The sequence below is a fragment of the Artemia franciscana genome, chromosome 1 (genome assembly GCF_032884065.1).
Source record: "Artemia franciscana chromosome 1, ASM3288406v1, whole genome shotgun sequence".
Lineage (NCBI taxonomy): Eukaryota > Metazoa > Arthropoda > Branchiopoda > Anostraca > Artemiidae > Artemia > Artemia franciscana.
Genome location: NC_088863.1, coordinates 13,330,413 through 13,347,710, shown reverse-complemented (window position 1 = coordinate 13,347,710; position 17,298 = coordinate 13,330,413). Strand labels below are relative to the sequence as shown.

General features: G+C 34.1%; 1 protein-coding gene across 3 annotated transcripts in view; it reads right to left on the bottom strand.

The window, feature by feature from the left end:
* Nucleotides 1-17,298, bottom strand: part of LOC136025962 (uncharacterized) — a 66,699-nt gene that overhangs the window by 18,628 nt on the left and 30,773 nt on the right. For all 3 annotated transcript variants that reach the window (XM_065702089.1, XM_065702085.1, XM_065702098.1), the window contains 3 exons: nt 15,408-15,534; nt 4,284-4,517; nt 489-697 (listed from right to left, as the gene is read on the bottom strand). In XM_065702089.1, coding sequence (XP_065558161.1) covers nt 489-697; nt 4,284-4,517; nt 15,408-15,534 — 570 coding nt within the window. The remainder of the gene's footprint in view (nt 1-488; nt 698-4,283; nt 4,518-15,407; nt 15,535-17,298) is intronic.

The following is a 17,298-nucleotide window of genomic DNA, read 5'->3' as shown; positions in this document are numbered from 1 at the left end:
ATAATCAGGAAAAAAAGTAGCATTAGAATATGCTAGTGGTTGATGTTCCGGACGTTCATTTTCGGGGGAGGGTGTATTGGCTAGAGAAACACACTGATCCAGAAGTTTGAACCCCCTCCCCCTATCTCCCAAAAATAATTCCAACTCTTTAAAATGTAACAAAAATGCATATACAAAAGTTTTGATAGGTTTTTTAGCGTTTCCTTGTAATTACATGTAAAAATTAAGGAATATAAAATGCAAATTCTATTTAATAGATAATCCCTAATTGGAGTTAGAAATACCAAAACAGTGATAATGAAGAATGCAAATAGTATAATCTGAACAAAAAAGTAACTTTAGTACATGCTAGTGGTTGGTATTCCAGGTGTTAATTCCCGGGGGAGAGTGTAGTGGCCAGAGAAACAGAGTGTAGTGGCCAGAGTGTAGTGGCCTGAAGGATCAACGCTTTCAACAACCTTATAATTTAATACATTAAAAAAACAAACCCCATTCTGCATCTTCAGGAGCTATTGTTGGTGGTAAAAGGTTTAAGTTATATTTGTCCTTCATTTTATCCCCGGGTCTATTCCGAGTCCAAAATTTAGTTGTATGATCATTAGCTCCAGATGCAAGCACATGGCCAATTGGATGCCAACTGAGTGACCAAATCATATTATCATGCGCATTTTCAATGGCACCCACTTCTTTGTCGATTCTGAAAAAAAAAATTATATATTAGTAAAACGTCATATTTGCAAAGATGGGAGACACCAATGAAACCTTATGGATAATTGTCTATGTTCCATCCAATAATTTTTTTATTATTTTGTTTTAATTTGTATTAGTATTAAATATATTAAATATTATTATATATATTTCTTCAACATTACTCAATATTATATTAAATAATATCAAATATATCATTAAAAGAAAAGAATAAGATCCTCTAGAGCAATTTGCTGGTGCAAAGGGTGGCACACAGACGTTTCGGTTGCTGAATCTTTTTCACCGAGAAAGGTGACCCAACCTTGTGGGCCAATGACCTTGTCACCCAACCTTTCTGCAGCAGGGATCAATCCATGGGCCCCGCATTGCCAAGCAGGTAATATTCAATATTTCAAATATTTTTATCAAATTAAAATTTTTATTATCAAAATTTTATTGATTTAATTTTTATTACTCAATCCTTCAATTTATAGCTAATTTATTGCTTAAATTCGTAAATTTTACCTCATGATTCATACTGGGCTCCTTACGAAGGTAGGTGACAAAATAGTTGAAGAGATATATTTTTTCTTTTTTTTTAATATGGTAGAGTTGTAATTAAGGCCAAAGGTCGCAAGGCAGGTACATTCTGTATAAAAACTATTACAAAAAATACTTTTCAAACAAATTAAGGGAGTAATATTAAGACACGAAGAGATGAGCGTCCTAGGGCAAAGGTTTGCATAAAATGTGACGAAGAATTGTGGCCATTTTTATGGCCTTGAGAACATGAAATTTATGAGAGCATTTAAATATGGAACGCAAAGACTTAAAGGAAAAACATACACATAAAAAATGACATAGGTTGTTGTGATCTTTTCATGACTTGGGATAGAAAAATTTATGATTTAAAAATTGTGGCCACCTTTATGGCCTATGGAATATGAAATTTATGGAAGCACTTAAATATAGAACACAAAAACTTATAGGAAAAACATACACATAAAAATGACATAGGTTGTTGTGATCTTTTCATGATCGGTGATAGACAAATTAATGATTTAAAAATTGTGGCTAATATTATGGACTTTGGAACATGAAATTTATGGGAGCATTTAAATATAGAACACAAAGACTTACAGGGGAAACATCCACATAAAAAATTAAATGGTTGTTGTGATCTTTTCATGACCTGGGATAAAAAAAATTAATGATTTAAATATTGTGGCCACATTTATGGCCTTTGGAATATGAAATTTATGGGAACATTTAAATATAGAACACAAAGACTTATAGGAAAACACACACATAAAAAATGACATAGGTTGTTGTGATCTTTTCATGACTTGGGATAGAAAAATTTATGATTTAAAAATTGTGGCCACCTTTATGGCCTATGGAATATGAAATTTATGGAAGCACTTAAATATAGAACACAAAAACTTATAGGAAAAACATACACATAAAAATGACATAGGTTGTTGTGATCTTTTCATGATCGGGGATAGATAAATTAATGATTTAAAAATTGTGGCTAATATTATGGACTTTGGAATATGAAATTTATGGGAGCATTTAAATATAGAACACAAAGACTTACAGGGGAAATATCCACATAAAAAATTAAATGGTTGTTGTGATCTTTTCATGACCTGGGATAAAAAAATTAATGATTTAAATATTGTGGCCACATTTATGGCCTTTGGAATATGAAATTTATGGGAACATTTAAATATAGAACACAAAGACTTATAGGAAAACACACACATAAAAAATGACATAGGTTGTTGTGATCTTTTCATGACTTGGGATAGAAAAATTTATGATTTAAAAATTGTGGCCACCTTTATGGCCTATGGAATATGAAATTTATGGAAGTACTTAAATATAGAACACAAAAACTTATAGGAAAAACATACACATAAAAATGACATAGGTTGTTGTAATCTTTTCATAATCGGGGATAGACAAATTAATGATTTAAAAATTGTGGCTAATATTATGGACTTTGGAATATGAAATTTATGGGAGCATTTAAATATAGAGCACAAAGACTTACAGGGGAAACATCCACATACAAAATTAAATGGTTGTTGTGATCTTTTCATGACCTGGGATAAAAAAATTAATGATTTAAATATTGTGGCCACATTTATGGCCTTTGGAATATGAAATTTATGGGAACATTTAAATATAGAACACAAAGACTTATAGGAAAACACACACATAAAAAATGACATAGGTTGTTGTGATCTTTTCATGACCTGGGATAGAAAAATTAATGATTTAAAAATCGTGGCCACATTTATGGCCTTTGGATTATGAAATTTATGGGAGCATTTAAATATAGAACACAAAAACTTATAGGAAAAACGCACACATAAAAAATGACATAGATTGTTGTGACCTTTTCATGACCTGGGATAGACAAATTAATGATTTAAAAATTGTGGCCACTTTTATGGCCTTTGGATTATGAAATTTATGGGAGCATTTAGATATAGAACACAAAGACTTATGGGAAAAACATCGACATAAAAATGACATGGGTCGTTGTGACATTTTCATGATCTAGGATAGAAAAATTTATGATTTAAAAATTGTGGCCACTTTTATGGCCTTTGGAATATGAAATTTATGTGAGCATTTAAATATAGAACGCAAAGACTTATAGAAAAAACATACACATAAAAAATTACATAGGTTGTTGTGATCTTTTCATGACCTCGGATAGAAAAATTAATGATTTAAAAATTGTGACCACTTTTATGGCCTTTGAAATGAGACAAATGACAAAGTATCTAATCACTGAACGAAACAACAGTAGAGGATATCATAGGAAAAAGGCCCGCATAAAATATGATGTATTATTACGGCCTTTTTATAGCTATGGAAACAGGAAAATAAATGGCAATGCTAAAAATTAAACACAACAAAAAAACAGCTCTTTATAACATAACGACAACTCGGAACTAAGAGAAAATGCCACAAATATAAGCCAGACTACCACCCCCACTCCACCCCAAACCTATTACAGGGTAAATTTTGATAAGTTGTTTACTGAAAACAAAATACATTGTAGACATGTTATTTAAATCACAATATTAAAAAAAATGTTTTGCTCAAACTTCCAAAATTCACAATGACAAGAACTATGCATTTGTTTTTATTCCTTTTTAGTGTAATTTACTCCACTTGTTTTGTTTAAAACCGGTTAAAGTAGGTTATAAATTATTATTATTATTATTTACTGTCTTTACTATGAAAGCACCTAGTATTATGTCGTATTTTTGTGTGTGTTTTATAGGGATATCTAACTCAACCCCCAAATTGTGCCATTTCTCATTTTTTTAAAATGAATTTTGATAAATTTGGAAATTCTGGAAATAGGAATTCAAGAAAAAAGTATGGAATAATTTGGGCACTCCAACAAAAAGCGAAATTTATTTAACTTTCAGACATAGGAGTCAAATAAAAGCCAATTTTAGCAGCAATATCAAAAAAGTTTTCATTTGTATCAGCCTATTCTCAGAATTCATTTTCCTAAAATATCTGAATATGAGCTTCCTCAATTATATGTGAATTGATCATCTTACCCAACATGCCAAAACAAGATTGAACCATCGGAGCCTCCACTGGCAAAAAGGGCTTCATGGACTGGATTCCAGGAAAGACAGGAAGCTTCTTTTTTATGACCTCGAAAGATTTGCATCTCTGTTCCAAGGTGCCTTATATCAAACACTTTCACCAAATGATCCCGGGAGGCTGTTAAAAGCCAATTGCCATTTTGATTCCATTTGATATCCATGACTGTACTTTTATGAGAATGCCTATAAATATTATCATTTGTTATCATTACTACTATTATAATATTATTATACTGTTATTATATTATATTACTGTGTATTATTTTTTTAACCCAGACACGTTGTCTACTTTTAAACTAAGGTAGGCAGGAACAACCCCAACCAAAAAAAAAAGGAAAAAGAAGTCATGAACAGAAAGAAATCGTTGATACCTTAAATTGGGTCAAAACTTGAATTAAAAAATTATTTTTTAATTCAAACTGGAATTAATTATATTAATTAATTTAAAGTTAATAATTTATATTAATTATTATATTAATTAAAAGTTAATTTAAAGTTTAATTTAAAGTTAATTATTTATATTAATTAATTCAAGTTTATTTAAAACTTGAATTAATTATATTAATTTTTAATTGAATTAATGGTTATGCAGACAGAGTGGACTTGCCAAACAGACTGGAAAATTACAAATGAGAATTCAGCTTGAATTTAATTTAATAAAATTCAGATTGTTAACTCCAGGCCAAAAACAAAGGCAAAAAGTGAACTAAAAGCAACATAAAAATAAAATTTGAAAAGCCTAGGTGAAGCACAATTAAGAAATTGATGTAAATATTAAAAAAAAATCTCTTGTTCCCTTTTGGCATAAATAAGCCTCTTTACCTTTGGCCAGTGTATATCAACAGCAAACGTGAACAAAAATGAAGAATTGAGGTAAACATTTAGAGAAAATATTTTTGGTTTGCTTTTGGAGTAAATATTTTCTTTCTTTTTTTTTTACCTCCAGCCAGCATAAACAAACTAAAAAAAAAACAAAAAAAAAAAATTTCATAATTTTGATTTTAATAATTAACTTTACGATTTTGAAGGGAAACGCTATGTTCCTGTTTTTTTTTTTTTTTTTTTTTTTTTTTTTAGACAAACTGTAGTTTTATTTTTTATAAAGGCTTGCAATTTTAAGAGGCTTAAGGCAGCTGGGATGTACCACCATTATTTTGTATTTATTAGTTTTAAATATAAAAGTACGATAAATTGTCTTTCAAAATAAGGAAATCGTATTAAATACAATTGTGCTTATAGGATTGATCGACATTTCGACTTATCAATGAATACAAGGATATATACGAGTCTAACACGGTTAAATATAATAAGAAATAACTCCTAAGTAAACTAATCAGAGAAAACCTCCCAAATCGACAAATACAAGGATTCATATGTAGCCGAGACGGTTAAATAAGATAAGAAATACCTCCTAAATGAAGTTACCAAAGAAAAACTCGTAACTCAGTCAATACAAGGATTCATACGAAGTCGAGAGGGTTGGATACGATAAAGGAAACATCTTAAATTCAACTGACAACAATTTCGAACTATCTCAGATATCCTTTTAAGGTAATTTATATAAATACATTATTAAGAAAATACTATAAAGATATGACGAAGCCTACAAGGAAAATTGTAAACCTTGCAGTCTTCACATCGAACTTGTCATTTTGCGAGTCACAACCATTCAACAAAGTGAGGAAAAAGTCAAACGAATTCTGGTTGAACACGCTACGCTCCTCCGTCATCAATCTTATGGGAGAAAACAGGGATCATAGTAGGTAGTGTGCGTGTAACTGAACCACCATGTAACTGGACCACAAGCAACTGAACCCCTATAACTGAAACGCCATGTAACAGAACCACCTTACAACTGAGCCCCTGTATGACCGAACCCCCTTTCAACTGAACCCTCGCGTAACTGAGCCATCGGGCAACTGAACCCCACTTAACTAAACCCTCGTGTCACTAAACCCCCGTGCAACTCAATCCAATTTAACTGAACCCCCGTGCAAATGAACCACCGTACAACTGAACCACCACACGATTTAGCACCTTGCAAATGAACCCTCGTGTAACTGAACCATCGTGCAACGGAACAACAAAACTCAGTTTTTCAGTATTCTAAAAATATGAGGCAGTATCATTGAGTAAAACATAAATTGGAATTTATGTTAAACCTTGTTGAAATTGTTTGTTTCTTCAAGTCATGATATAAAAGTCTGTCAAGATCATTTATATAAAAAAAAGCATTCATAAAAAAAAGAAAGAAAACTCGATGTCACAAACCATTAAAACTGACTTATTTCTCTTTTTTCAGACGAATCAGAACTTTCTGGACATTAAGTAATAAACATAAGTGTTGAAAATATTTAACCTTTGAGAATCTAGATGACGAATTTTGATCAAATGTCTTTGAGGAGATTGCAGCTAAAAAGGATATGGGAGGAGGATTGTTTTTTTTCTTTCGACATTCCTTCAACATACTCTGAGAGTTTAAACTTAATACCCTCAGGTTTATACCCTCAGCTGTTCTTGACACATTGCAGACACGTCGTCTTGAAAAACTGGATGCACAAAAAAACCTCTTGATTTAGTTGAAGATGCTGATAAACATTTTCCGAACGATATGACGGCTGATACCATCATTCATTGTAGATGTTGCTAGTATTTCGTTTTCACGACCAATAAAGGAAAAAAAATTAATTGTTTTTGGTATTCTTCGCGACATTTCCCTAAGGTTTGATCTTAATGCTCCACGCTTTCTATGGCACTTGGTATTAACCAAATGATCTGTCTGTCTGTCCCGGTTTTGCTACTTCAGGCACTTCCAGGCAAGCTAGGACGATGAAACCAGGCATGTGTATCAGGAACCGGACCAGATTAAATTAGAAATAGTCTTTTTTCCAATTTGACCATTTGGGGGGGAGTGGGGGCCGGTTAATTCAGAGAAAATAGAAAAAAAAGCAGTATTTTCAACTTACGAACGGATTATGGGATCTTAATGAAATCTGATGATTGGAAGGACATCGTGTCTCAAAGCTCTTATTTTAAATTCCGCTTGGATCCGGTGACATTGGTGGGAATTGAGGGGGGAACCTAAAATCTTGGAAAACGCTTAGAGTGGGGGGTTCAGGATGAAACTTAGTGGGGAAAAATAAGCACAAGTCCTAGATACGTGATTGACATTACTGGGACGGATCTGCTCTCTTTGGGGGAGTGAGGGTGGGGGAGAGTTAATTCTGAAAAATTAGAAAAATGAGGTATTTTTAACTTACGAAGGAGTGATCGGATCTTAATGAAATTTGATGTTTGGAAGGATATCATGTCTCAGAGCTATTATATTAAATTTCAACCTTATCCGGTGAAGGGGATGTTAAAGGGGGAACCTAAACTCTCGAAAAATGCTTAGAGTGGAGGGATCGGGATGAAACTTGTTGGGAAAAATAAGCATAAGTCCTAGATACGGGATTGACATAACCAGAACGGATCCGTTCTCTTTGGAGGAGTGTGGGGGGGGGTGTTAATTCTAAAAAAATAGAAAAATGAGGTATTTTTAAATTGTAAAAGAGTGATCGTATCTTAACGAAATTTCATATTTAGAAGGACCTTGAAACTCAGATCTCTTATTTTTTATCCCGACCGGGTCCAGTGTCATTAGGGGGGGGGGGACGAAAATCTTGGAAAACGCTTAAAGCGGAGAGATTCAGGATGAAACTTGGAGGAAAGAATAAGCACAAGTCTAAGATAGGTGACTGACATAACCAGACCAGGTCCGCTCTCTTTGGTGGAGTAGGGGGGTGGGATTAATTCGGAAAAATTAGAAAAAATGAGTTATTTGTAACTTAAGAACGGAGGGTCAGATCTTAATGAAACTTGATATCTAGAAGGACCTTGTGCTTTAAAACTCTCATTTTAAATCCCGACCAGATCCGGTGACATTGAAGTGAGCCGGAAGGGGAAGCCAGAATTCTTGGAAAAAGTGAAATCGAGGTATCTTACGAATGGGTGATCGGATCTCGATGAAACTTTATATATAGAAGAATCTTATGTCTCAGATGCTCCTTTTCCAATTGGAATCGGATCCGGGGACATAGAGGGTTGGAGGGGGGAAACAGAAATCTTGGAGACCGGAAATCTTGGAAAACGCTTAGAGTGGAGATATCGGGATAAAACTTGATGGGAAGAATAAGCACAAGTTATGGATACGAGATTGAAATAATTGGTACAGATCCGTTCTCTTTGGGGGAGCTGGGGGTTGTTAATTTGGAAAAGTTAGAAAAATTGAGGCATTTTTAACTTAAGAGCGGAGGACCAGATCTTAATGAAATTTGATATTTAGAAGGAACTCATGTCTCAGAGCTCTTATTTCATATCCCGACCAGATCTGTTGACATTGGGGGGGAGCTGGAAGGGGAACCAGAGATCTTGGAAAATGCTTATAAATGATGTGGATACGTGACTGACGTAACCGGACTGGATCCGCTCTCTTTGGGGGAGTTAGATGGTGGGGTACAGTGCTTTGGCGAGTTTGGTGCTTCTGGACGTGCTAGGAAGATGAAAATTGGTAGGCGTGCCAGGGAGCTGTACAAATTGACTTGATAAAGTCGTTTTCCCCGATTCGAACATTTGGGGAGCTGAAGGGAGAGGAAAAATTAGAAAAATTGAGGTATGTTTAACTCGCCAGTGGGTGATCAGATCTTAATGAAACATGTTCTATTGTCTCTAAAACAACCCTAAAGACATCCGATGAAAACTTTGGGATAACGACTTTGTTCAAATAGTCAAAAGACTCAACTATTTTGTCGCCTGGGATAACAAGACCTTAAAAAAAAACCTGGGACAATGGTTGTATATAATGCAAGTTGCACATTATTTACGCATGCATTTTACAATGGAAAGGGGGGAGGGTGCAGCTGTTATTCTGGATGTATGATTAATTTGGAACTTACGGAGATCATTCTTTGGACCAGATAATCATACATTTTGTTGAGAGTAGGGGGAGGGGTATTAAAATCGGCTAAAAAACTGTTTGTTCCTTATTAGTTGTATTTCAATTGAGCTTTCACAGATCTTTCGCTAGGCCAAGATTACAAATTTCCCATAAGGGTATTCTGGAAACGGAACGCATGCCAGAGTAAATCAAAAGACGTTGTAGGTACTTGATTTTTCAAATTATTTACAGTATCTTGGGAATGGCCCACGGGTTCGGGTTGAAATTTTGAGGGAGAATTCAAGGATCAAGTGTATTTACAATTTTCGTTTGGATGGGGGGTGGAGGTAAACCAAAAGACACTACATGTATTCTGAACTTCGAAATAGGATGCCTACAATATTTTGAGAACAGCTTGGGGGGCGGAGTTGAAACTTTCAGGCAATGTTGAACAATGGACGGGAGAGGGTTGGGCAAGGGAAATTAACATTTATTTGGGGGAAGGGAAGACCTTACCAATTTTCATCTCAGATCAATGCATAAATAATATTTTGAACTTAAAGCTCCTATGAGAATCATAATCCATGCATGGCTAAGTAGCCAGATAAATCAAAAGGCACTTTTGGGTGCCAGGTTATAATTATTGCGTATATCCATTATCTCAGGAACGGCTCAAGGTATTAAATTGAAACTTTATTGAATGTGGTGGGGGGATGAGGGCAAGTATACTCTGAATTATGATATCTGCAATATCTTATGAACAGATACTCGTTTTTCGTCTTCATATTCTGTTATTGGCTGACAAAATCCTTGTTTTCTCACCTATCTGATATCAATTTTCGTTTATTTTATTATTTCCTTTCTTGGTTTCACACTTTAGGAACCGATTTGAAACTTTGAGTGAATATTGGACGAGGAAGGGGTTCAAACATATTTTAAATTTTGACTCAGGGTGGGGACAATGGGAGTTTATTGCGGACAATGAACTTTAAAGAAAGTGTGGTTAGATTGACTCTTAGTGCGAAATATTCTATTTTTCTTATGCTAATCTGGTTTAAAATTTTAGGCCATGAACAAAATTTCAGAACCAAGAAAACTTCGACCAAGAAACAAAACTGGTTGCATTGATTTTTGATAAATCCATTCTAAATCCATTCATTTAAACAAACAAACAGTTGAAACAAAATGAAATACGATAAGATTCTTATAGCTTATAGCCAAAAGTGCCTTTTGATTTATCTGACTACTTAGCTATGCATGAATTATGATTCTCATAGGAGCTCTAAGTTCAAAATGTTATTTATGCATTGATCCTATTTCGAAGATCAGAATACCTGTAGTGTCTTTTGATTTACCTCCACCCCCATCCAAATCAAAATTATAAATACACTTGATCCTTGAATTCTCCCTCAAAATTTCAACCCGATCCCGTAGGCCATTCCCAAGATACTGTAAATAATTTGGAAAAACAGGGACCTACAACGTCTTTTGATTTACTCTGGTATGCGTTCTGTTTCCAGAATACCCTTATGGGAAACTTGTAATCTTAGCCTAGCGAAAGATCCGTGAAAGCTCAATTGAAATACAACTAATAAGGAACAAAGAGTTTTTTAGCCGATTTTAATACCCCTCCCCCTACTCTCAACAAAATGTATGATTATCTGGTCCAAAGAAGATCTCCGTAAGTTCCAAACTAATCAGACATCCAGAATAACAGCTGCACTCCCCCCCCCCCCTTTCCATTGTAAAATACATGTGTAAATAATGTGCAACTTGCATAATATACAACCAGGGGTTTGTTAAGGTCTTGTTATCCCAGGTGACAAAATAGTTGAGTCTTTTGACTATTTGAACAAAGTCGTTATCCCAAAATTTTCATCGGATGTCTTTAGGGTTGTGTTAGAGAAAAAGCATATGTAAAAGCATACATAAAAAGCATATATGTTAAAATTGTAAAATATGTATAATTATCCTCCAATCACTTTCAAATCTTGAAATGGGCACTATAATTTTTAATTTTCGGTTTCATTGATCTATTTCCGTTATGGATGCAATGCACATAACTACATATAAATCCTTTTACATAGACACTAAAGTTCCAAATTAATATCCAAAGCCACTCCTGAGTTGCAGAAACGCCATCTTAACAACCTGAACAAATATAGTGTATTTTGATTTAGTTCAAAACTCCCCTCAACACTCCTTGAAAATTTCAACCAGAGAGACTTGTCTTACATTTGTTCTAAACTAAATTATGAATACCAAAATACGGTAAGCTAATGTATGCATTGAGTTATCAAATTATGTAGATCTGGTTATATATAGATAAAATAATACATATATTGAATAGACTAGGATGGAGGAGCGTACGCTACTGTTTTGACCCCATGTGGTTTGGTGTTCCGGTGAGCTGTTAGTAGTAGCAGTAATAGCAACCTATAATAACAATTTAATAAAATTACAATAACTTTCAGAAATAGCAGGCCTGAGAGCAAGAAATTGGGTTGGATCAAACAGTTCATGGTAATCAAACAGTTCGTGGTAACGAACTGTAGTAAGGAGCGACCCGGCTCAATAGTAAACGAAACTCTAAAAAACGGAATTTTGATGCTAAAAGATACATCAAAAGAATCGACTTTTAATGCTGATTTTAAATATGTAACTTTCATCAAATTTAGTCTTTGTCATCAAAAGTTACGAGCCTGAGAACATTTGCCTTATTTCGGAAAATAGGGGATAACACTTATTTTCAAGCTCCTATCTACAAAAATGTGGGATTTCATATTTTTTACCAGAAGACAGATCACGGGTGCATTATTATTTGTTTTTTTTTTTTTTTTCCAGGGGTCATCGTATCGACCAAGTGGTAATAGAATGTCGAAAGATGGCTCATTCCAACCGAATTGAAAAGTTCTAGTGCCCTTTTTAAGTGAACAAAAAAATTCGAAGGCACCTCGCTCATTTTTTCCCCAAAGTCAACGAATCAAAATTTCGAGATAGCCATTTTGTTCCGCATCGTCGAAAACTATAATAACTATGTCTTTGGGGATGACTTACTCCCCCACAGTCCCTGGGGGAGGGGCTGCAAGTTACAAACTTCGACCAGTGTTTACATAAAATAATGGTTATTGGGAAGTGTACAGACGTTTTCAGGGGATTTTTTTTGGTTTTGGGGGTGGGATTGAGAAGAGGGGGCTATGTGGGAGGATCTTTCCTTGGAGAAATATGTCATGGGGGAACAGAAATTCAATGAAAAGGGCGCAGGATTGTCTAAACTTTTTTATTTAATAAATTAAAAAAGATTTAATTTTAAACTATAAAAAAAACTATGAAAAAATAAACATGGAAAAGTGTTTTCAATTGAAAGTAAGGAGTAGCATTGAAACTTAAAACGAACAGAGATTATTACGCATATGAGGGGTTCTAAAAATACTTTAGTATAAAGAGCGACATATTTAGGAGGAGATAAATACCTCGCTCATTATGCTATATTATTTTTAGTAATTTCAACTATTTATTCTATGGCCTTTCTGATTCAGGGGTCATTCTTAAAGAATTGGGACAAAACTTACGAACTAGTGTAAAGAGAGAGGTATTAACGTGGGCACAAACCCCCTCATATACATAATAAAAATTTAAGAATATAAAAGTTTGTTACGTAAGTTAATTCTTAAGTTACGTATATTTTTTACTAATAAAAACATTCGTTAAAAATTAAAATTTATAGTTGCCTTTTTATGTAATCGAAAAATTGCACGGCAACTAGGCCTCCTTTCCCACCCCTTACTTCTCAAAATCGTCTGATCAAAACTAAGAGAAAGCCATTCGGCCAAAAAAGAAATTGATGTGCAAATTTCATTTTAATAATTTTTTTAGTAATCATTTAAAAAAATGATTTATATAATCATTAAATCATTTGAATGATTTAATAAACATTTTAATGATTCATTTTAATAATACACATTTTAATAATGTGTAGAGAGCCAAAATCAAACATGCATTAATTCAAAAACGTTCAGAAATTACATAAAAATAAATAGTTTTTTTAACTGAAAGTAAGGAGCGACATTAAAACTTAAAACGAACAGGAATTACTCCGTATATGAAATGGGTTGTCCTCTCCGCAGTCCCTCGCTCTGTAAGCTAAAGTTTGACTCTTTGCCACAATTCTGCTTTTTAAAGCAATTAAAAGCTTTAGCGTAAAGAGCAAGGGATTGTGGAGGGGACAACCCATTTCATATACGGATTAATTTCTGTTCGTTTTAAGTTTTAATGTCGCTCCTTACTTTCAGTTTAAAAAAGTACTTTTTTTATGTATTAATGAGTAAGAAACAGTCCCGAGCTGGCTACCAGGTGTGAAGAATTTATCATAGACAAAATTATTAATTCCGCTGCTTATTATTTGAACAATACGGTAGGATATATAATTTACTTTTCAATAAATTCCTAGTTAAAGCAGCAAATATAAGCAATATGAAGAACGACTTATTTTCATCATTTTGATCTTAATGTAAAAAAAAAAAATGATAAAAATGCAACTGGTTTTTGAAAGGATCATCAGATGAAAAACTTAAACAAGACACTGACGTATTAAGCAATAGAAATAAATAATTCTAAGGACAACTTGGTTTCCTCATTTACAGATACTTTCAAATGTAAAAATTTGATATTTATGTTGCTGTAAAAAGTATCATAATTTTTTCTTCACACCGGAGATTTCATTATTTTAAATAGAACTTCAGCAATAAGTTTCATCAAGAAGAGTTTGCTTCCTAAGCTGTAGAACACAGGTTTAGGCACTTAGCCAGAACCCAAACTTCACACAACCAGCAGCTTAGTGGGAGGAGAAGTTTCATCAAAATCAACAAAAGTACGTTAAATTTTATGTTTTGAGCATATAAATAATTTATATTCGCTTGTACGAAATGTATTACTCCTCCAATAGATGAGTTAAACTACTGCTAATTAATACTCCTACAAAAATAACCTCACACCACCAAGACACATGAGGTTGACTCAGCTGCGCATGCTCTTCCTCCACCCAGCTCTACTCAGGAGCTTGTGTTAAAACTGTTCAATGACATTTGCTCTTTGTGACTATCTTGCTTTTGGTTTGGGCCCATGTGAGGTGCCATAATTTTGACTCACTTTTCATCATCTGTGAAACGTGATCTACATTCTGTAAAACATGGTCTACCATGTGTAAAACGTAATCTACAATATTTAAAACATGATCTACCATCTCTAAAACACTATCTACCATCAGTAAAACGTGATGTACCATGTGTAAAACGTGATCTACAATATGTAAAGCGTGATTTACAATCTGTAAGACGTGATCCACCATCTATAAATCGTGATCACCCATCTGTAAAACGGGATCTTCCATCTGTAAAGTGACCGATTGTCTGTGAAACGTGACCTACCATCTGTAAAACGTAATCTACCATCTGTAAAACATGATCTACTATCTGTAAAACATGATCTACCATGTGTAAGACGGAATCTACGATATTTAAAACATGATCTACCATGTCTAAAACACTATCTACCATCAGTAAAACGTGATGTACCATGTGTAAAACGTGATCTACAATATGTAAAGCGTGATTTACAATCTGTGAAACGTGATCTACATTCTGTAAAACATGGTCTACCATGTGTAAAACGTAATCTACAATATTTAAAACATGATCTACCATCTCTAAAACACTATCTACCATCAGTAAATCGTGATGGCCCATCTGTAAAACGGGATCTTCCATCTGTAAAACGGGATCTTCCATCTGTAAAACGTGACCGATTATCTGTGAAACGTGATCTACCATCTGTAAAACGTAATCTACCATCTGTAAAACGTTATCTACCATCTGTAAAACATCAACTACCATCTGTAAAACGTGACCTAGCAAAGATGATCTTAACCATTCTTTTATTCTAGACCTGGACAGTGTAGTCAAATAAAGTTTAGCATTTAGTTGCACTACGCAATGGAATTTAGCTCCACCACCAGTTCCAACCCAGGAATAGAATTTAGCTCCACCTCCAGTTCCAACCCAAGAATAGAATTTAGCTCCACCACCAGTTCCAACCCAGGAATAGAATTTAGATCCACTACTCTATGTCTCATTTACCAACAAAAATATATCAAAACTTACAATGTTGTCAATGAATTTCCAGTCCTTGGATCCCAAAGCTTGATGGGTTGTTGGTTGTCTTTGGACCCTGATACTATTAAGCCCTTATGAGGATGCCAATCAACACATTTCACGTCAGCACCATGACCTAGCAATGACAAAATGATAGTAGGTTAAACAACGTGCACTTCACCAACATATTTATTTAAAAAAAGATACAAAAATTAGACAGACAATTTAAAAAGGTCACTCTTCAATTTTTTGTGATTAAATAACTAAATGGAGATCACAGAAATTGACCCTCCAAAGCCAAAACATATTTCTTTTTCTCATTTAGGTGAACCGACTAAGGCTATCAGTAGTAATGTGTCGATTACATATGCTTGCGGAACTGCTTCTTCTTTTCGATCCGAAACATAGTGCGGGCAAGCATTTTACATCACAAGCGAAGTGCACACAAAATACTGATCCAACAACGGATCAACGAACCCTTGGTCTTGAGTGGATACCCGACCCGATTCCAAAAAAAATACGCGAAGACTTAGCCACACGATACTAGCCTCAATAAACAACAATCAAAAGACAAAGCCAAAAAGGCGAGTACAATGTTATTTCTCCAGAGACATCTACTAAGTCGTCTGACGGCTTAGCGAATGTCTTTGCCGAAATATCTACACGTTGCCTGTTTTATTCACTCTTCCGGGTTTTTTTTACTAGTCGAAGCCAGTGCAGTTTAAAAAATTATTTAAGCCTCCAAAATATTTAATAGAAAAAGAAAATTTGCTTAACAACTGAAATGAAAAAAAGAAACAATATCTGAAAGAAAGCCAAACGTTCTTGTTTTAGCATGTCCATATTGAAGAAAATGTTCAATACATACACAACATTCGAAATGAGCATACCATAGCGCTCATAAATAACACCAGTGTTGCCAGATTTCTAATCAGACTAAGCACGCCGCTAACATAGCTTAGATTTACGAGGTAATACAAGTTTATTTTAAAAGTGGGACGCAGCAGCACTAGCGGCACAGAAGGAAGTGATAGGTGTAGGAACTATTAAATTAGATTTTGGTCCGAAGAATTTGATTACCTAATTGCATCATGGCTTGCACACGAAGGCGGAGCTAAGAAGAAGTGCTTGGCTTAAGTATATCCCAAAATCTTTCAATTGAAAACAGATGATATTATCTCAATGGAGAGCTAAGGTTAAGAAATAATTGTCACGCAGTTTAGACTAAAACAAAGGACTTGGAATCTAGGGAAAATCTAAAACTCTGAAAATAATTTCACGTGAGTTTAATCAAATATTGATTAAACATTTAATCAAATTTTATGTTATTTTATGTATTTATTTTAGTTTTTTTATATTTTTATTATATTTTTATTTTTAGTTATTTTATGTAATTATTGTTAACCACATTTAATCAAATGTGGGATCACAAGCACTAGAGATGTGTTCAGATGGGTTTTCACAAACGACCCACATGGATCAGATCAGCGCTACATGCGGAATAGTTTAGACTTATCCTCCTGTTTCATCAGAATCATCAACTATTGTAAAAGTTCACAAATAAAGGGATGCACTTTCCTTAAAATAATGACAAAAATTTAATCCAGTACAGAAAGGTCAATTTAAAAAGTTCAATATATAAAAGTTGTCTTTTATATATTGAGTTCTAAAAAGAGGAACGAAATGAATGATGATGGTGTGAGAAAGAGAAACTCGTAGGAATTCACCCACCTCACCGCCGGATCCAGGGAGCCCTGTCCTCTACCCCCAAGATTTTTTATGGCCCCCAGTTTTTTTCATTCTTTTTTAGAATAAATTTGTCAATTTGGTCAATTATTGGCACCTTTGTCACATTGACCCACCAAGATTTTGCTCTAGATTCGCCTCTGGTCCACCTAGG